Source organism: Aptenodytes patagonicus, chromosome 5 (genome assembly GCF_965638725.1).
Source record: "Aptenodytes patagonicus chromosome 5, bAptPat1.pri.cur, whole genome shotgun sequence".
Taxonomy (NCBI): domain Eukaryota; kingdom Metazoa; phylum Chordata; class Aves; order Sphenisciformes; family Spheniscidae; genus Aptenodytes; species Aptenodytes patagonicus.
In genome coordinates this window covers 63,241,505-63,262,764 of record NC_134953.1, presented here as the reverse complement: position 1 = coordinate 63,262,764, position 21,260 = coordinate 63,241,505, and the positions used below count along the sequence as shown (strand labels likewise).

Here is a 21,260-nt window from a genome sequence, read left to right as displayed (position 1 = left end):
TTATGAGGGAAAGCACAGCTGCATATAGTATCATCTGTTCAGCAGAAAGTGAGAGGTAACTTTTTGATAAAAAAGGCTACCTCCATTTAATACCTTTTTGCATTTAATGCTTTTCAAAAGCAAAACACTGCCTTTTTCATAACAGCTACACTGGGAGAAGCATGTAACCTTGTGTGATGTGATAAAACTGAGAAAAACCACATCTCCAGACCAAAAAGTGCCATGAAGAACATTTTGTATTTTATAAAGCTAGTCCTAGGTCACTCTTAGCATACATCCATATTCACAATTCATATCCTTGCTCCTATCTGGCTATTCACAAAATCCCATTTCTTCCTCCAACAGGCAGTACGGCACAAGGTAGTACACAACAGAATGCAATTCTGGGATAATGGTATAATTCTACTTTCCCTGAGGGCTTTTTTTTTTTTTCTTTCCCCAAATTGTTATGCCTCAGGAGAACGGAGTGAAAAAATCTCACCATCATTACTTCTTTGCAAACACTTCTGCTCATTTTGAAAAAGCCACAACACATTTCAGTGCAGAGTAAGAACTCAGTACTAAGCAGCTGAAATAAATTCTTGGGAGCAAAACTGTTCTTTTCTAAAGCTCTTAGTGAAGCACGTACTGATTAAATCTGGTATGAGATCTTGGAAGTCCTTACTGGACACAGAAGACTGGGAGTTTGCCATTCTCCTACATAAAAAGAAAACAAGTGCACCCAGGAGTAAATCCTTGTAGCCAGAAACAGCCAGGCATACTGCAGTGCAGGCTTCCGGAACATCTACAAACCTAACTATCCCTCATTGCACAGTTGCAAAAGCCATCTGAAATGTTAGCACCTGAGACATGGAGATGATTTTAAATCCCTTTAAAATAGACTTTAAATAAAAAGGAAAGCCATGCAGAAATATTTCTGTAAGCTGATACATGTTCTGTAAGTCAACAAAAACTGATCCCAGCTCATTCTAATATCAGGTAAGTCACATTCCCACAGTTGTCCCATAATGGGTGTTTACTCTTACTGCTCTTTAGACTCAGTTCTCAGTGGGATGATATGAAACTGTGGTACTACAATCTACTACAATGCAGCCAGTTTTTCAGGGATTTGGCAGCTCCTTTAGAGTCCAGATTGCAGCAACTTCATTTAGACTTAACCTGCAGTAGAAAGACCCAAGTCCTAAAATCTAGATAAGAACATCATTTCCAGAAGGAAACGTTAAATTAAGCTCACCTTCTAATAGCTACAAGAGCACTGGTCCAGCTATTGGCGGCCCTTTTATGTGCAGATTCCTTCCTGAGAACCAATTACATGTGAAATTTGAGAGAAGTTTTAAATGTTTTTATTTATACAAATGTGGCAAAGAAATGTATATAAATGAGGCTGAGATATGTGGCTGTACAAGAGCAGACAGATTAAATCATTTAAGAAACAGGATCCACAAATTTCTTTTCTCAAGTGAAGACATCTTTCTCTTTGTCTATCAGGAACTCTTTTTCATCTCATTGCTCTTGAATTTTCAGTAACAGTCAAGTGGCAAGCTGCCAAATAACTCACAGTTGGCTAGAAGCATGGTCACCTACAAGCTAATTGATGCCACAAAACTTCCCTCCAGGATGCCATCTGGGTTGCATTCAATATTCCTACTGGATTCAGAAGTCCATTCCTCTAAACTTGAAAGCTGCTTCTCTTGACCAAATGCCAATTTGCTGATTTTGTTTGCAAGCACACACATTTAACTAAATAGCAATACCAAGCTCCTATTCCACTCCTTTGACCATGTATCGACTGCACTATTTTACAAAAATAAAGACAAACCACTTCCCCATCTCACAAGTAGGTAAATTGGGAAAATGAGAGCTGAAGGGGCTTGTCAATGCAAACTTAGAAAGGCACCAATATAAAATAAAAAGGTATTTTATACCAAGTCCCTGCCCCTGCCTGAATAAATAGCCCACATTTTAATAGAGCTAAGTACCCTGCATCTCTTGATGGCTATAATGAGATTTCTTGTTTTCATTTTTAAAAAATAGGGCATTTACTGAATAACCTAAATATTACTTTTGGGGCCTATCTGCCCCACTAATAGTCAAACGGGTAAGGTAGGCATTTTTATTTTCCTATTGCTACTTATTGCAGCAGAAAAACACCTTACTGACATGCACTTGCATCCTTCCAGTTCTCTGCATTGACAGCGACAGTTTTCTGTATGCAAAGCCAGTTCCGCAGGAAATAGCAACAATAAATCAATGCAAAGGTCTCCTGCTTTCCTGTTATGCATCTGCTGCTTGGCAAGTTTCAGTAACTGTGCTGTCGCCCCATCAGACTCGGTCATGAGATGGGGAAAGCCACTCACCTTTACAGCATGACAGCTGGGATCAAACTAGCATCATCTGATGCTGGAAGGGAGTTATGCACTCCCAAAGAACTGCTGAGGTCCACGTGATGCAGAATACACTATCACAATTATTGTCAGCAATATGAGGCTAAGGAACAAACAGGCCTGAGCACAAACAGCTCTTCATTTCCAGATGACGACTTCCTCCGACATTTAAGGTTAAGTTTACACAGTTTCTTTGGGTGAGGAGGGGAGAGCCTGCCACAGAGCCTGTTGAAACAGGGACGTGTTTTGTCAAGCTTTCAGCCTGCCTTTCCCATCACATCCTCTTTCTGCCTTTTATGGGTTCTCCACATTGGGTATATTTTCTCAACAGGCATCACACAAGCTCCATTTATTAAAACCATAAAGTTCAGGCATGGCTGAGTTTCCAGCTGGCTCACCAGACCTTGCACAGGGGTTTCATTCTCAGTCCTGGTGATATTTTATTTCTCTTTAGGCTTCCCTTGTCTTCCAGTGTCTGAGCCCAATCAGGCAAGCTTACACTACAAGCTCTCTGCACAGGGAGGCACCTTTCCAGTGGAGAACTGCAGACATGATTGTCCAAAGCAGCCAAATCGCCCTACAGCAGGCCTGGCTCTCACCTGCCTATTCCCACAGAACATGGCCCCTGAACGTTGTCCCCAGAGGGGCTGCATGAAGCCTTTGTGAGCAAGGGTCCTTGCAAGAGCAGTAAAATTTTACTCTGTAGCCACCTTCCTAGAAAAACTTAGTAATACAATAGATTCGGCAGGACTGAACCATGGTTACCTGCTCTTCATCTGGAGGAGAGACAGCATGCTAGAAAATCAAAGGCAGTTTATTTGACTCACTTATTCAGACATAATGCTGTTTGAACAGAAGTCCAACCTGGCAAAAGCTCATCAAAGCAAATCTCCATCAAGTTCATACACTTACAAGCAAGTACACATCAAGGATAGAAATGTAAAGTGCCTACTCACATTTGGCAATTCTTCCTGGCCATTTTCTGCAGTCAAACTAAAAATCTAATACTCTGGAAGTGTTTCAGTATCTATATATTACAGGAAAATCCTATTAATATTAACTGAGGAATGGGTACTGAAAAAGCAGGATGTAAGTTACAATACTGACGAAACAGAATTAGAGAGGTTTATAGTGACTCACTAAATACTCACACAGCAACCGTAAACTCAGTTTGAACTCACCAAGAGTTCTGCTGTGCAATCTAATAGCCTGCAGCTTAGCAGGAGAAACTGCCTCTCCAAATGGTTCAGGGTTGTTTCTTGTTTTGGTTTGGTTTTTTGTCAGTTGCATATATTGCACAATTTCTGAAACAGAACATGAACTTAAAGTTTTTTTCATAAGCAAATGGATTAAAACAATAACATTGAGGCTTTCCAAGCCATATTCAGGCCAGGATACAAGACTGTCAGGCAGGACAAGGAGCTTCAACTGGGGATACTCAATCCAAGTGGTGGTAGGAGCATAGCCTGCACACCGCTTTGTGGGACTGAGAAATGCTGCTCATTTCCCTCGGGTCCATCCCTGATGTGACAGATAAGGCTGCAAACTGTGGGCCAAGCCTGGAGAAACCTTAGCTGCTGAGATGTTCATGGTCTAGGGCAGGGTGAACAGCAGAGGCACTGGCAAGTCAAAGCAACTGTGAGGATTTTACTTCCGTAAGTGAGCTCTCGATACAATTTAAATATTATGCCAACCCTTGTGATTTCCTGCTCTTTTAGCCTTCCCGTGTTAAAGTTCAGACCTACGCACTACACCTATACCACACTGAGAACTCTGGGTTTTTCTGCTCCAAAAGCAGAGAGACCTGAAGTTTAGCACACGAAGAACCTGCTTTAGCTGAAGGAATAACACACCGTCTGTTGGAGTGAGCTTGGCCCCTTCCACAAAAGAGCAGAGCTGTAAATGCAGACTAAGAGCCTACCTGCAGGTGAGGGGGCAATTTTACAATCTCCAAATTGAAAGCATATCATTCTTCAACTAGGGATATCACAAACTAAAATATGCCTGTGATTCATCTTCCCTTCAGCAGAACACTGGAGAACACAGGCAAAAGAAGTCCTGCACACAGACTGAATGAAGAGTCAATAAAATACAGATGGTTACTATTTTCATGGCTTGCCTATGGCAAGTCCTCACACAGCGATGTAGCTGGGGGATGCATGAGATCAGGAACAGAACGAAACTGTACTTTCTTTTCCAAGAGAGAATTACAGAGGAGTTAATCCTCACTTGGAACAAAACAGTGGTCCAAGCCCAGAATTTGCTGCCCCCCTCATTGAGTCTACTCTGCATGTAACTAGGTGGGAACTGACAACTTGACTGTGATCAAGGACTAGTCATCAAACATGGTATCTCCCCAGCAAGCCTGCTGTTCTTCCTGCACACCATTATTCCTGTCTGCAGTACTGCAGAAACCACTTCAATCTGTACCATTACAAAGCACGTATCATGGACCAGGACTGGACCTTGATTTTCTGTAGGTCCATGATGATGCTCCATGCACTTCTGGAGGCTAAAAGAAAACAGGGTAATACTCTAGTGAAAACTGCTGCAGAAAACATTTTTGTGAACAAAACAGGGCTGAAACCATTGATTTTTGAGTTTGGAAAGGTTTCTCATTGCCAGCTGTGACTGCTTATAACTGTGGAGGACAAAAGAGCCCTTGAAACATCACTTGAAAATGTGATGTTTTATCCAACATACTCCCCTGACAACATTGCTCCCCTCACCGTTATTTCACAAGGCTCACCTCAGGAGATAAAACGTACCCGAGGTGAAACTGTGCCTGGATGAGAGACAGTGGCCCTGCGTACACTGGAGGAGCCCCTGCCAGCACAGCTACGTGGGTATAGCCCCGCAGGCGCAGCGAGGCCGACAAGGGCTCTTCTCTCAGCGGAACCTCACGGACCACACAAACCAGTCTCCTTTCAGCCTTTCTGGGCCCACAGCAGCAGTTTCACCAGCAAAGACACTTCAATCTCAACAGAGCTACACCAGCAGGTAGAAGGTCAGGCCTATGCTATGAAGCTACAGGGCCAAGTTGTTAGTCAGCAATCTGAAATAACAGACCAGCAGTTCCTCAGAGACTTCTGCAGCAGCAAGATCAGGCTGAGCCATCACGCAGACAAGATGTTTTCTTTCTTCAAATTTCAACATCAGGGAATGGTGCTGTCCATAGATTAAAGTAATAAGGAAACCCCACCAAACGCCACAATTAGTTAGAGCAGAACGCACAACAAGTATCTTCCCCAAATCCCAAGATACTCATAGTTTAATATTTTTATTTCTAACACTTCAGAATGAAATGAGATCCTTGATCTTCCAATTCATGTCCAATGAGAAATATAATTCTCTCTCTCTCTCTCACACACACAGAGCACTAAGAGGTATGAATCTTCTCCTTCCCGTCTATTGACAAGAATTTATCCAATGTAAGACAGTGAAACCTGCATCATTCTTATATGTCTAACTGCTGTAAAAATCTCTGCTATTATAAAAGCAGAGAAAAAAAGAACACAGTAACAGATAATCACAACTGATTACTGTAGAAAAATGACATTTACACATGCCCTTTTGCTACGTTAAAGGTCAAGCTGATGCACCAAAAAGTTCCGTCTACAGGAAATTCACCCCCAACCAGCTCAAGAAGAGATGATGCCAGCTTTCAGGTGTACCACAGTCACAAAAGAGAGCCATAATTTTTCAAGAAAAGCTTTAGAGAATTTTGGTTTGTTGTTCTAAGTCTCATCAGGCTTGTTCTTTCCTTCAAGAAACCTAATCCCACAAGACTTCAGTAAAAACAAGTAGCAGGGAGAAAACCCTATTCAAAAACGATACAGCAAGATTCTGCCCTAAACCAGCCATTGAATATGTTTCTAATGCCACATTCAAACTCACACTCCCCCACAGAAAGAAAAAAAAAAATTCTTGTGGGAAGGGGACAAATTAGGTCCTGTACTTGGCTGCCTTCCTCCCCCTCTGTGGTTTTCACTGCCAGAGAAGCATCTTTTTTGCATTCTAAAATTAATCCTGTGATATGATAATGAAGCCTGCACAACACGGTACAGAAAAGGAATCTGTTAGTAACAAAGATCATTGCTCAACCCTTACTATTATGGACAACCCACTGACAGCTATCCAGCTTGCATAGAGAAGGAAGGAAAGAAAACGGTCTCCTAAAAGGATATTTTGGTTTCCAGTTTTCTTGAAACACTCCTACAGTGTGCTGAGCGGGCAGAGATGAAGCTGCCAGGGCAACAGCCCTGTAAGCCGAGGACCCTGTAAACCCCAGCAAAAAGCTGACTCTTGCTGCAGGAATGCAGCATTTCCCATAGTGCTGAATATCTCAGTCCTGACCTTGAAAGCTGGAGGATCAGAACTGCTCAGTGACAGGTGATGCCTTTTGTTCTCTGAACATACATCATCTGGGTTATTGTTTGCCAATACACTTCACAGTATGCCCAACAATTTGGTGCACAACTGCCCTGAACTGAATTAGAGTCAACAGTAGGCAGATGTGAAGCTCCACGTCAGCTCCAGTCTCTCCAGCACTGTCACCCTAGCAGCCTCAACCTAGATGTCAGTCTCAAAGTTTAAAAATACTGTAAATGAACTAAATAGATCTGGGCAGGGTGAACTTAATAGCTTCTAGCCAGCTGAAGCACAGCATTTGTGCAGGAGCTATTAATCCTTTCTACAAGTATTTGCACAAAATAAGGCTGGCAGCATTCACGTGATTGCGTGCATAATCAAATGTGAAGAAATGCCTGCTGCTCTCAGGCAAGCTTTGCAGAGTCTCCTTCAATGCCTGAGCGAGAGAAGGTGTTAACAGAGGCTTTGTGCATTGCTGTTGAGGACAGGCACTCTGCGAAACGGGGCCATGAGAATTAATGGCTAAACTCATGCATAAGGACTTGAAGGAAAAGGATTCTAGCAAGGCAATGAGATGCTGCATGCAAGCCTGGGAAAAGCTCCACGTTGCTCAGGCACATGCTCATCCACAACCATGAAGAAAAATTAACTACGTTATTTATCATTTCCCTCTAGAAGAGGGTGCCTGGATTTATACTGCAGGCCCCAGGATTTCTCCCCTTCTCAGCACTCACACTCTTTGAAGTGTCATGCCATGATCAGAATCCCTCCAGTCAAGAACTGGACAGATGCGATTCTTTTCAGCCCCTGTCAACGCAGCTCCTTAATCCTTATTTAACTTCAGGGATCAACATGCACTGGCACCTTGGGCAAACATACATAACACATTATTTCATAAAAAATAGGACAAAATTCTGTGTTAAAGAGCTCTTGTGTAAAGGGGAACAGAAATCACCCAGCAAAGAGCAATTCGTTGAAGTAAAGCATGCAATTTCAATACACCAATGTGATCCTGGCAGAGATTGTTCCAGAGCTTCCCTTTGAAGCTCATTATTTATCATCCACCAAAGAATTGTGCCCATACAGGCTACCCCTTCTAAACTGTATAACATGCCCAACAGGATCACCCAGTAGTACCCAGCTAATTTAAATGCTACCTGTTATTGCCACCAAGGTAAGGATGCAGCCCTACTTATCAAGCTAGCAGAAATGAATATTGTTGCGCTAACTTAAGAGTTATGCAATCTTTATTGTTTTACACAAGAAAGGAAGAAGGAAAAGAGAGGCAGCAATAAAATATATAATAGCAAATTAAACTTCCCTAGTAATCTCGGTTCTTGCCAGTCAAGGATATGTTACAAATAATTTATCGAGGCAAGGGTGCACTAGTGATAAATTACTTCAATAGTTAGCGCTCAGATAACAGCAAGGTGTGGGCATGAAGGTAAAGGAGGTCTGGAGAGACAGTGTCCCCACATGAAATGGAAAGAGACTCTTTAGCAATGAAAAAAATCTGTTGTGTGCAGTCTCAAAACCGGGACTTCTGGCCAGCTGAAGAGGTAGCTGCAGTGGTGACTGCCCATACCCAGGCTGCGCTCTATTATTCTTTAGGATATGTTAGAATGTACAAAAAGAAAGAAGTCCATTTTGAAAAGCAAAACAAATACCACGCTCCCTCTCAAATGCCTGTATTTTGTGTGTCTTTGATACTAAATACAAGAAGTGATCCATTTGAAGTATTTCTTGCACTTGACTCAACACTAAAATTTTGAAACAGTGAGTTATCTCAACACTGGGATTTTTCTGAATATTTTACAAACTGTATGTGACAAAGGCAAAGGATAAGCCCTTGAGCAGTCATTTAATCCAAGGAACACGATTATGTGTGTAAAACAATGTGATAATGGACCAGAAAACAAGAAATTGGGAACATTCTTCATGAGTCACTAATGTTCACAATGAGTTGCTGAATCACTCTACAGCCTTGGGCAAAGGATAACTTCTCTAAGCATCAGTTTTCACATCCGTAAGGTAATATTTAGTCCACTTGTACAGAGAAGATTTATAGAAAGCTAAACTGCTAACCAGCCACTGCATGACAAATGTGTAATCAGCGTAACACAACTACACTAACAAGAATAGAACCACTCAGTTACAGAGACAGGAGGTGTATTTCTTGGCCTATATCAGTCAACACTGACATTTGTTGTCAAAGAAAACTGGGGCATTTCTCTCTGTTTATAAGTAGCTGCATAGATGCAATTGTGATTCAGGATGAGAAGTCTACAGGAACAGTTTTAAGTTTACATCTGAAATTCTTATTCTCAGTGCAAGTATATTCACTACTCCTGCTATTGCTGATTTTTATGCTCTTAACTACTCCCTGGATCACACAGAGTAGCATCATATCTGGATGGAATAGGTCGAGCAAATTCAGCAAGATTTACTGATATACAATCATTGCTAAATCAGCAAGCCAAGCAGCTGGTATCGTAGGAGACCCATGCAACATATCTGGAAGATACCTACAACCTTACTTATCTAGATCAACAAAAATAGAAAAAGCCAACAAGGAAATTAGTCGCATTAACTTTATACATGGAAAGCAAAGATGGACAGAAAACCTCTACTGGGTAATGCACAGCTGAACAAAGACTTGGGATCGAAAGAAAATTTTAATTCACCCTTTGAAATGAAGCAAAACGTCACCTCAATGTACATCATACTACACACTGCGTCTCTAGGAAGGAAGCATGAAAAAAGTATGAAACAAGGCCAGTTAAAATACAAAACAAAGTTAAAACCTGGAATCGGAGCAGTTATCTACATGAGGAAAAAAGTACAGTTAAGAGTTTACTGTCAGTTGTACACACTACTTTCTTCAACGATTATTTTTTTAAATTGATCTATGCTATAGGCGACTTGGAAAGGGAGAGAAGTCTACAACAACATAACATTTCAAATTTAACCAAAATCAAGAGGAATTTTTCATCTATTTCAATGGTTTTAAACACACTCTTTTTCCCCTCTTTCAGTGTTTTGCAAGTAAAAGAAATCGCACCCACAGAAGCTACAGAAACCAAGCTAGAACTCCAGAAAAGATAAAGAAACTTACAGCAGGCAAAATTCTCACCCAGGATGGACAAGATTCTGCAGCACTAATGAATTAGATTTTAAATTATACATCTATCTTTAAAAAGGAAAAGTAATCACAGCACAGAGAGCAGTTGCCAAAAAGAGCCCTTCTGGTTCTGCAAGTACAGGACTGTGCTCCTGCTGCCATGGAAACTGAGTCCCTGACTGCTCTGGTTCTGGTACAGTGCCACACATGCTCTCGAGCATTTAATAAATATTAATAATGCAAAAATAATATTGATGTATCAGAAACAGAGCACCTAAGAAAGAAAAAAATGGCAATAAAGCTCACTATACATGGCTGCAGCCCAAAGGCTACTACTAGCCTTACTCTAAGCCAACTATAAATCCTGTTCTCTCCTAGTTTCTAACACTTGCTCTTGGCATTAACTGTAAGGTTAAACTGACCACCAGGCCTTCGCTTAGACTGAAAAAAGCCAGGAAACCTGGAGGAAAAATTGAAACACTTCCACTAGTTCGACAGGTACCTCTGCAGTAAGCAATATGGTTACGCGTATTGAGCACTGGACTGGTAGATAGGAGACCTCATTTCTGTTCTTGGCTCTGCTGCTGACTACTTGTACAACCACGAGTCACTCAGGGACAGCTCCCACCTGCAGAAGAGCTGAACACCATTTATTCACCTCTTCATGAGGAGCAAGGCATAGGGCTGCCAGATCAGCCTCAGCTCTGGGTAAAAAGTCACGGTCCTTGCCAGGAACAGAACCACAGTCTACCAGGGCATCATTATTAGGGCAAGACACTGAATATATCTCACCCTGAGAGACCAGAGATGGAGCTCACATCTCCACTTTAAAAATCTTTTGGCTTCTCTTTGGTTAAAATCTGGCTTTTGAAAAATATTTCAGTTTGGATGGGTTTAGTTTTATTTTTCAACTACCTTACAGCATTATTATAACTTCTGAAGTCTAATCAGTTTGTTATTACTTGTACTTCAGCCAGACTTTTTCACAGAGCAGAAAATCTGCATTAATTTTATCAGAGGGCCTTTTACCCCCTTCCCTTCCCTTGTGGCTATCTAAATATTAATAAGTTTAACAGGAAATAGAGAGTTAGAAAAACTACACTCAGTATTTTCAACACTTCCCACCCACGCACCGAAAAATAGTGTAGGCTTCCCTTTGGCTAGAACCAGCTGTCTGCACTGGAAGCAGAGCACACTGGAGCAGGCAGTCTGCTTTTCTACCAAGGACATGCCCCTGCATAAGAAAACAAGCAGCAACACAAATCTTCATCCCCATCACTCAAACTCAGCTTACTGATTTGTTTTCCTGGGCAAAGCAAAGAAAGAAAAATTGACATCTTATGGCATTTTATAAGGCATGTGATGACGCAGAAAAGCAGAGCTGAGCAGTAACATGCCTTGGGAATATCTTTGAAATTACCAGGGAAAAGCTGCAGGTAAATAGGAAAGTTGTAGAGAGGAAAAGGCTATCAGAGAAGCAACAGTACAAGGACCAGGAGAACTTCACACCAAATCAAGTCTACCACAAACGCATCTCTAATACAACATCACAGTCTCTGAGGCACATCAAAGACATGGTAAATTTGCTAGTGAATTAAAAAAGCTAGTGCCATTAAAAAAGCTAGCAGAAACAAAAGCTGGGTGTCTGCTCTATTAGAAACAGCTAAGAGAATCAATAATTGTCAGACATTTTCAGGCGTTACAGAGTGTTTAATGGTCCTTTAGGTGGACAATGGAGTCAAGAAAACTCATTATTTCTAGTACTGGCAATCTCTTAGTCTAGGTGTGTCAGATAAATACGTTCACCAACATATTACACTTGGTTCCTCCAGTCTCATAATTGTAATTTGTTCACTTGAATTAATCTCAACATTTTTTGATTAATATTAAATTATCCTAAGTATCTTCCACTCCAACATCAACCAATAAGAAATCACATCTCAAACCTGTGCTAATCCTGGGTCTGTAACACTGCAGACAAGAGAGAACTGCTCTACATTGACTTTTGTTTTATCTTTTTATACATTAAATGCTCTGGATGAAGCTTGCCTACCTTAGCTCAAAACGTAGAATATGTTTATATCCTCTGAAATGAGAGCTCTGAGCTCTTCGATAAACAAACCAAGTCACTGTCGGTTTTGAATGCACTTTCATAATTTCCTTCCTGAATTTAATCATTATTTTCAATCTTCCCATTCTCCTTGACCTCAGGAAAGCTTTTCAGATCACAGCTTGTTCCTGTAACTGTATCTAGAGCAACCCATGTGCCTTCTTGCTCTAGCACAGCAGCACTTCATAAAATCAAGTTCTCTTCCCTCTGTAGCCATAATGCCCCCAGTGGCTATCCCATGCACTCGAGTTCCCTCTTCTGTCTTTTCAGTGGTCCTGTTCCAGTTCTCTTTCTCCTTCCCAGACCATGAGCAGGAATGATAGAAAAACACCACCTCCTGGAAAGCAGTTTGTAGCTAGAGATAATAAAAACCCCTCAAGCAGATGTGCCAGGAAATGGGGAAATGGAGAAGGGCATGTTTCCCACATGTACTTAATGTTTGATTTTCTACATAAAGGATGCAGCACAGGGAAGATAACCCATACCCAAAAAATATGCAAGTTAGTTTTCTCAGAACAGACAACAAAAATATAATGAAAAAAGGAAGAGAAACAAATAACAACATTCACTGTGGAACACAAGCGATCAGTAAACTGGTTTTGAGTCTCGCTTGCACATGAACACAGTACAGACCAGGACAGGCAGGCAACAGGCACACAGGCAAGCAAATGAGCCCTTCCTCTCTGCACCACTCTTCCCATTGCTTCCAGTTTTGGGATGAGCATGCAAGCTGGCCACACAACTCAGTTAAACTATCGCTGACATAATCAAGAGCATATGACCATGCATACGTCAAGGAAACCTAAAACTCTACACATGATGATATGCACATATTGAAGACACACAGGCATCTCCAGAGTAACATGCAGCTATCACTCAGCACAGAGAATACTGTCTCAACACTCAACATGAAGAAAAAGTGGAGCAACAGATAATGGACGACAAAAAAGTTATAGAATATATGTGGCAATTGTGACTGCCTGCTGTCTCACTTTGCCATGTCCCAAAACCTGCAAGCATGGCACACCATAACACTCCTGCGTTTCAAAGCCACTCAGGCCATATTTAACTCTTCACAGGATCCAGATTTTAGTTTTCAGATAGGCTTTTGATATATTTTTATTCCCAAATTCCAGCTCTAGTGAAATTTGAACTGAAAAGCAACAAGAATACCAGGCTGCCTCCTGGGCTTTCACAGAGGCAGCAGGAGTCAAACTCCCTGCAGATTCTCTATGCACAAAGCCAGCAGAAGAACAGGAGTCTTTCTTCCTCCCAATAGCAAGGGAAGCATGTCTCAGCTATGCAGTCACATACTGTGGCCCCAAGGCAGGAGGAAGTTTGCTGATGCCACGTGTTTACCCGGAATTCTGGACATGTAGGAACAGTCTTTGAAACAGTAACTCCCTTCAGGATGCCTCTTATACCTGAGGCAGCCTCAATCCTGTCCAGTATAAAATATCCCTATGAACAGTACTCACCAGAAAGCAACACCACAGAAAGTATCCCAATACCAAGATGGAAAATGGAGCTTTAAAAGAGAAATAGTAATTCTGCATTTGGCTGTGTCCATCTGCAGGCAGGTATTACAAAGCTGAAGTGGCCTTGCAGCTTGTGTTTCATTTTAGGAAACCGGGTAAGCTACTGCTTGCTTTTTGCAACTATACTCCTTGCCACGTTTAAGGATTAATCAACAGTGAAACATTTAAGCAGAGGTCTTCCAGTCTCTTCTACCCGCTTTCAGGTCCGGGTTAAGATAATGTGAACCCTACTTGCAGCACAAAAATAAAATCCTATCAAACACAACCATCAAACTAAGAGCTCTTATTTTGTGTCAAATGTATCGTGTCTGGCTGCAACGTGCAAGTTCTTCCTTGTTTTCTGCTGGCTGCAGTGGCAAGCAAGAAGAAACTTGCAAAACTGGGCAAAAAGTCTCCAAGAGCCACTCCCCCATCAAAGCAGCTCTCTAGGATTTTCCATTCTGGGTGACATGTCACACAGTAGCAGACACCCTGGGCACACAGCTTGTGGGCCCCGAGGCTGACTTGGCCCTGCAGCATCCACTTATCCTGAGGGAGACATAAAACAAAACCCGGTATCCCACGTTCTGAGTATCTCAGCAAGGAGTGATCCTTTGCCAAAATATTGTGCCTCAGAAAATGGACATTTTTCCCCACTATAAGAATAGCTTTGGTGTTTTATAATGTTGCTGCTATACCATTAAGGAAAAGTCTCGATGACCGTGTATCTGCAAACATTCTCTGAAACAGGTTATAAAATTCAGTCTTGACTTTCCAGAGTTTCCTGAGAGGAAAAAACATCACTTGCTTGTACAGGGTAGGAGTAAAATGCATCTAAAAAACCATGTTCAAAACTGCCCTGGAGCCCTGTTCTAATTGTGTGGATCACATATAGTGCAGCTCATGACAGTGCAAGCTGCGAATTGCAACTGGGTTTTTGTCTTGTCAGGCCTACGCAGACTGGATTGAGCTCAAGCAAGTAATTTTGCAGAGCCGAGTCAATAGTCTTACACAGATTTAAACTCTGTAATAGCTACCCAAGAGTTCTAATTCCAGAGCTTGAGACTTGATTTCCCCAGCAGTCCAAACACCGTAACTTTCACTATTTTTCTCTTGGGAGTTGAGTTTCCTTTTAGTAGATGCACAGGAACATTTTAAGGAACTTTGCTACTCTCTTTTTCTCTTCTTTCCCATAAAATGCTATAACTTTCTGAAAACACGACAGGAAAAAGGCATCTTCGTATTTAAGCAATCTGTATACAGCTTTATATATTTTCACCATGCACACAAATGAGTGTCTCCTCCTTCTCTCTTGTTAGCACTTCCCAAGCCACATGCCTACAGACAAATGAGCACTGTCTCCCTTCTTCCTGGTAGCCTCCTTTGCTACAGTTCTTTTGCTACCAGGATTTGTTTCCTTTTAATTCTTGTAAGGCAGTAACTCAATTCATACCTACTTGCTATCTACATCTATTTGGTTCTTTTTTTACCTTTCCACAACAGGCGAGGCACTTTCTGCAATCCCTATTTTCCTGCTCTTCCCTAAATCCTCAGCACTTTGTCTTCATACTGCGAGAGTCATCTATTTTTTCTGGTGGCACTTTGACTGTTTTAAATCATCAACATTACTAAAAGGACTTGATAACATTGAAATATGTGATACGAAATATGCACCATATGCAGAACTGATACTTGCTCAAATGAGGAAGACCAAAGAGGCATGAAGTTTCAACTTCAACTAAAGATGCTTCTTGGAATAGGGTAAAATTGTAAAGATAATTTAAATTGAACCAAAGTGATATACAGAGTCTAGTCTGCATTGCGGTGGGTATCTTACAAAAACAACCAACGCTTGATAATCCAAACAGTGTAAGCAACAAATCCCATTTCTCTAATACGCACCTAGTCTCTGCTGCCTGCTAGCACAAGTGAACCATGTGGCCAGAAAGCTCGTAAATGCTGCCTTCACCAGCAACATTAGTTAAAGTTAAAAAAATTGTGCTAAACAGCTTTTTTTCCTTTTTTTCTAAAAGAAGAAAACCAAACTGGATTCCTTTCATTTCATTCATTTCCCACAAGTAAAGCCTCTAAAGTCAACTGCCACATACCAAGAAAGAATTTGGCCCTATGATATACAAGAAGGTTATTGAGCAACCTAGGATAAACTTTACTCAGTACTGGTTTGTAAGGTGTGTTATCTGATTTGTGTAAGAGCTGAGATCATCACGTTTTCATGCTTCAGTTCCTATATTTGCCATATTCACTCAGACATCAGTCCTATAGCAGATAACTTGAACTACCAACCACAACAGAAAATAATTACTGAACAGAAAGCAAATTACAAGGAAACGATACAGGATGATTACTGAGACATTCCCCTTAAAGTCTAAAACTCCTTTAAAAAAGCCAACATTATATCAGCAAAGTTTGGGGCGGGGCAGGGAAGAAACAAACAAAAAAACTCCCAACAATGTCAGTCTTACACAAAGATGCTTCTAGTCAGAAGCACACGGAGTACTGCCAGAAAAATTATCTCCTTCCAGAACTATTTAAGATACACTGGAAGATTTTGTAGCCAAGAGTATGTAGACCATCTACCACAAGGACAAGCTTGTTTCATAACCCGATTCTTAACATAGATGAAGACCTTTCTGTCTCTTCAACAAGGGAGGATATATACAAGCAGCAATGAGCTATTACAAATGTTATCAACTCTGAAAAAAAAAGCATCAGCAAGTAATTACAGGGGTTATCAGTGTCTGTGTCAGTACTCATTACCAGCAGGCTACCTGCATATTGTTTTCCCTCTCCATCACCACTCCAGCATGCTCAGTTTTCCAGAACAGTTTCTTCCATCACATATGTTCATAAAATAGTTTTTAAATAAGTATCTGTTTATTACAGCAGTGATAACAGAGGTGATATCTAGAAGCAAAACCACATGGAACATATTCTTTCACACAGTGAGTATAACTCTAAACATTACATATGCTGAAAAGCAGTATGCATTTTTAAAAGAAAACAGTGTTCAGAACAATATAAGCGAGAAAAATGTGTGTGAAAAATGCAATTTAAATGTCTTTCAGACTGCATGGAGAAGCAACTGCAAAGTATATATATATATATACACACACACACACACACACATATATATATATGTGAACTAAATTAACAGTCCATGAGTAATTTCTGTAGTATGCTCCCCAATCAATAATAAAAGCCAAGTTCAGATTAAAGCGAAGAACTCTTCCTGGTATCTCCACATCCAAAAATTCTTTTTCCCAGCATCTCAAAAGTCACCATTCTACCACAATCTAGCCATCATATTTTTACCACCCCCAAACCCAACAACTGTAAAAACCCTCCAAAGTAAAACTACATCAGATGCAATTATCCATCTAACCATTCTAACACAGCACAATTCACACAGAGCTGATAGTCAACAGGATGTTGTTTTACACTCTTTTCTGACGAAATGCTTAGAGGGCAGATCACAAGGAAAAGGGAAAAAAATAAAAAAGCAGCCCAGACACTGACCCACTCACTCGTGCTAGGCAAGGAGCTCAGGCCACAAACCTACTCTTCAGTGTGGAGTACGGGGTGTGGAATCTGTTCAAGATGCTACTCCAGCCACGATCCCAACCTCTGAAACAGCAGCTCCCAAAGCACAGCCCATAGGTCACCTGCAGCTCACCAAGCCTTTGTACAACAGCACACCGTGGGACTTCTAAATAGAAGACTTCAAGAATACCATTATCAGCCTGCTCAGAGACTGCCAGCACTTCCACAGATTAGTGTCTCTCTCTGGAAACTCATACACTTCTGAGAAAACTTGCCCAGTTGTGCCTACACACGAGTCCAAGCTAGTTCTCAGTCAGCCATGGCTTCCCTGAGTCTTTTGTAACTTGAAACATTCCAAATCTACATTGCCTCTAACTAGTGCCAATATAATGCCTGCATAAACCATTTCCATATCTGAATTAAGTAATGCTGTTAACTCCCCAGACCATAAACTTAGGTATATATAAAGCCTATCAAGTCCTCTGAATACAAAAGCACCAGAAATAAATGTTATGTTTTATCTTATAACATCAAGATGTTTCCCATGAACAAGAGTTTGGGAATCTCCGCTCCACTTAAACTAATCTACTTAGACTTCACTCTGAGTATCACCCGACACAGATTTATCGGTGAAGCTGTTAACAGGATAGTCGCATACTGAAAAACACATAACCAGTGACTCTTCTTTTCTTCCTGGGTCTATGAACTTTCAAGAGTTCATTCAGTGAATTATATATAACCTGATGCACATTCAATGTCTATTATCCTACAGAGATAATTCAAGAGTCGTGGTACTTGCTACAATATTTGCAACTTAAAACTCCAAATTAAAGATTTGGACTTCTCTGGATTTAAGACTTTTCTTTAAGACTTAGGCTCCATAACTTCTTTTACAGACGCTTCTTACACTCCTTGGTTGAGACAAATTCTCCTAGGCAGTCAGAAGCTGTAAGCAAAATAACAGAGAGATAATAACAGCACAACCCTACAAACTACCCAAAGTTTACTGGGTGCCACTCACATGCACCAGGGCCACACCACAAGAGAAGGCAAGACTCTCATCTTCTCAGGATTGAAAGTATAGATCTCTTTGCTCCCTCTTCCCTTACACTACCAGTGAACCAGTCAGTGTTACGTGGCTGACGCTGCCAAGCACTGCTACTTGTTCATCTCCCTTCTCCCCACTGTGACTGCAAACATATATTTAAACACAAAACTCACACCAACCCCACATCTTGTAGGATGCTTAAAAGTAAGCAGCGTTTCACATGAGCACCTGTCACTGGCCCTGAGCACGGACTCCCCCAGGGTTAAACATCTCTCCCAACTCCCCGGGGGACACAAACTGCACCGTTCCCTTCAGACACTCTGAGCAGAAACGTTGCTGGAGGCGAGGGCAGAACCTCCTGGCGGGCAGGGAGAGGGCAGGGAGAGGGCAGGGAGAGGGCAGGGAGAGGGCAAGTGAGCGCTGCCGCATCACCCTCCGGGTGTCCCTGGCGAGTCGGCCCGGCCGCGGCCGGCGAGGAGCCGCTACCCCGGGGCGCGGTGCGCAGGGGTAGCGGCCGGGCCCGCCGCGTCACGGATCTGCTGCTCCCGGCAGCCAATCGGCGCCGGAGCCGGGGACGGCGCGACTTCATTCATTCATTCATAAAAAAGAGGTGCAGAGCAGCGGGGAAGCGCGCCTTTCCAGGCCCCAGAGGGCCCCCATCCCCGGCTCCCCGCCCCACCGTGCCAGGGGACGGACACTCACGGCAATCCGCCTCGTCGCTGTTATCCGAGCAGTCGTCGTCCTCATCGCATTTCCAGATGGCGGGGATGCACCGCTCGTTCCGGCACTGGAACTGGTCCTCCTCGCACTCCTTGACGGCGCCTGCGAGACACGGGGCCGCGCCTGGGTCAGCGGGGCGCGCTCCCCCGGCGGGGGCATCCCGGGGCCGCCACCCCGCCCGGCCCCGGCCGCGCACAAGCCGGGCAGGCGCCGGGAGCCGCCGGCCGAGGGTGGGGGCTGGGGCTGGGGCTGGGCTCGCCAGGGCAGAGGGGCTCGGTGCGGGCCGGGGGAGATGCGCCTCCGCGGGAGGACGGCGGTGATCCCGAAGCTGCTTTGTGCAGGGATAGAAGGTACCATTCCCGTGCTTCCCCGCATTGTTTTAAAGGCGGGGGGAAAGGAGCCTGGGAACAGAAGATCGTTAAACCCGAAATGCAAAAGACAAAGAAAAATCATAAAGCACACCGATGCTGGGACCTCCTGGGCGGCCGCTCGCTACCGGCGCAAAACGCACATATACCCGGGGACGCGGGGGGTAACAGGCACCGGCGCCGTCCCGAGAAAAGGGAACGGACCCAACTGAAGTTGAGGGAGGGGGCGGACAGAGCAAATCTTGCTTTGCAGACACGGTACAGCGCCGCTTTGATAAGGCACAAATCTCCTCAGAAAGGGATTAAAGGTGGCAGCTCCCGTCACCAGCGGTCGGGCTGCATTCGCCCGCTGAAGAGCGTGCCCGGCCCCCGCAGGTCGCAACCCCCGAGCGTGCCCGGCCCTCGCGCGGGGCACCGCGGCGAGTGAGCGGCCGCGGCCGCGCAGCCCTGGGTGCCCGGGCAAGCAGGACGCTCGCCCCCTCCCCGGGAGAGCCGAGGCGAGACGTGCACTTGCGGCGCGCCGCGGCCGCCCCGGCGCGGAGGGAAAGCCGCCGGGCCGCGCCGGACCCACCTTTGCCGAGGTGCAGCTTCAGCAGCAGCAGCTGGAGGAGCAGCAGCCGGGCGAGCGCTGGCCGGCACATGGTGCTCGCTCGCTCCCTCCGTGGCAGCGCGCCGTGTGCGGGGTGCGCGCAGCCGGCGCGCCGCTCGCTGCCCCGTGCCGACTGCGGCCGGCGCCGCCCCCGCCCCGCCGCGCGCCGCCGCCGCGCCGTGACGCGCCCCGCTGGGCGGGCCCCGCGCGCCGCCGCTCGGCACGGCCCCGGCCGCCGCCTGCCGCTGCCCCCGGAGGGGGCGGCCCCGGCCCCCGCCCCCTCCCGCCTAGCGCCGCCGCCGCCGGGACGAGCGCCGAAGGGGCCGTACTCGGAGGGACACCTGCGGGACACCTCCCTCGGCACGCCCGTGCGAACGGGTGCGCTGCGGCGCGGCCGCGCAGCGGCGGCCACCGAAAGCCCCGTGGATGGTACGCGCCGCGCTCGGGCACGCATTTCCAGGCCTGTCTGCGGAGGGTGGGGGCCTCCGCCGCGTCGCCGGCCGGGCTGGCGGCGGCCGGCCTCACCTGCTGCCGCTTCGCGAGGGGCGAAGTCCCGCCGCGGCTGCGGGAGGTGGCGGCACCTCCTGGCAAACGGGCCGGCGGTGCTGGGCAGCCAGCAGCGAAAGGGCCCCGGGAGAGCAGGGCCGGCCCGGGCCCTGCTCCGGGAACCCTGGAGCTCTTCCTGGGTTAGACTGGCCTGCGCCGCGCAGGGCCGGGCCCTCCGGTCACGAGCCCCCCTCCACATGCCCAGTTACAGCGACAGCCTCGTTCATGGCCTTGATTTTATTAAGTCAGTTAAACACGTGGACTCTTTTAAATGGCCCCGAGTCACAAATTGCGTGCTCTCGTCATTACTTCGGCTCTCCCACTGAGGGATTTCATTATGACCATACCGATGCGGTCATCTCCACTTAACTGCGTTCAAATTAGTGAAACAAGTACGAAGCATGGTAAAGGTGGCAACCTCCCTTCGCAGGAACGGCTCCCCCTTGCTACTGCTTAAGCACGTGCGGTTTGATCAGTAACCGCAAAGGAAATCTTTCACAAGCTATCGGGGGCCGCGTTTATCACTCCGTTTGCACGGTGCTGATGGGAAAGCGGTTCACTGTCTTTAATTAACACTGCAGCGTTGTTCATACAGTCAGGATTAGGAGTATTTCAGTAATCTTACTATGAAAAGATATTTTTTTCAGGAGTAACTTGAATCTAATGTCACAACAGGACTAACATGATTACATGTGGAGTGTTGTTTAAAAAAAAATCAAGCACTAATTTTACATAAACCGATATAGTAAAACTTTTCCGTTTCAAACCCTGAAATGCCATTGACTTCAGAACTGGCCCGCCATTTAAAAATGCACCTGTGCCTTTAACTAAAATTTTGCAAGTCATTAGTCAGTAGTGTCACTAATGCGTTTGAATCATGTGAAGAGAAGAGCTAATCACTGAGCTATTTCACTAGCAGCTTATA

The 21,260-nt window shown here is 44.4% G+C and overlaps 1 protein-coding gene across 4 annotated transcripts in view; it reads right to left on the bottom strand.

The window, feature by feature from the left end:
- Positions 1-19,866, bottom strand: part of LRP8 (LDL receptor related protein 8) — a 206,908-nt gene extending 187,042 nt beyond the window's left edge. For all 4 annotated transcript variants that reach the window (XM_076340176.1, XM_076340177.1, XM_076340178.1 and 1 more), the window contains exons 1-2: positions 19,772-19,866; positions 18,815-18,934 (exon numbers count right to left, since the gene is read on the bottom strand). In XM_076340176.1, coding sequence (XP_076196291.1) covers positions 18,815-18,934; positions 19,772-19,841 — 190 coding nt within the window. In that variant the 5' untranslated portion in view covers positions 19,842-19,866. The remainder of the gene's footprint in view (positions 1-18,814; positions 18,935-19,771) is intronic.
- Between the last annotated feature and the right edge of the window lie 1,394 nt (positions 19,867-21,260).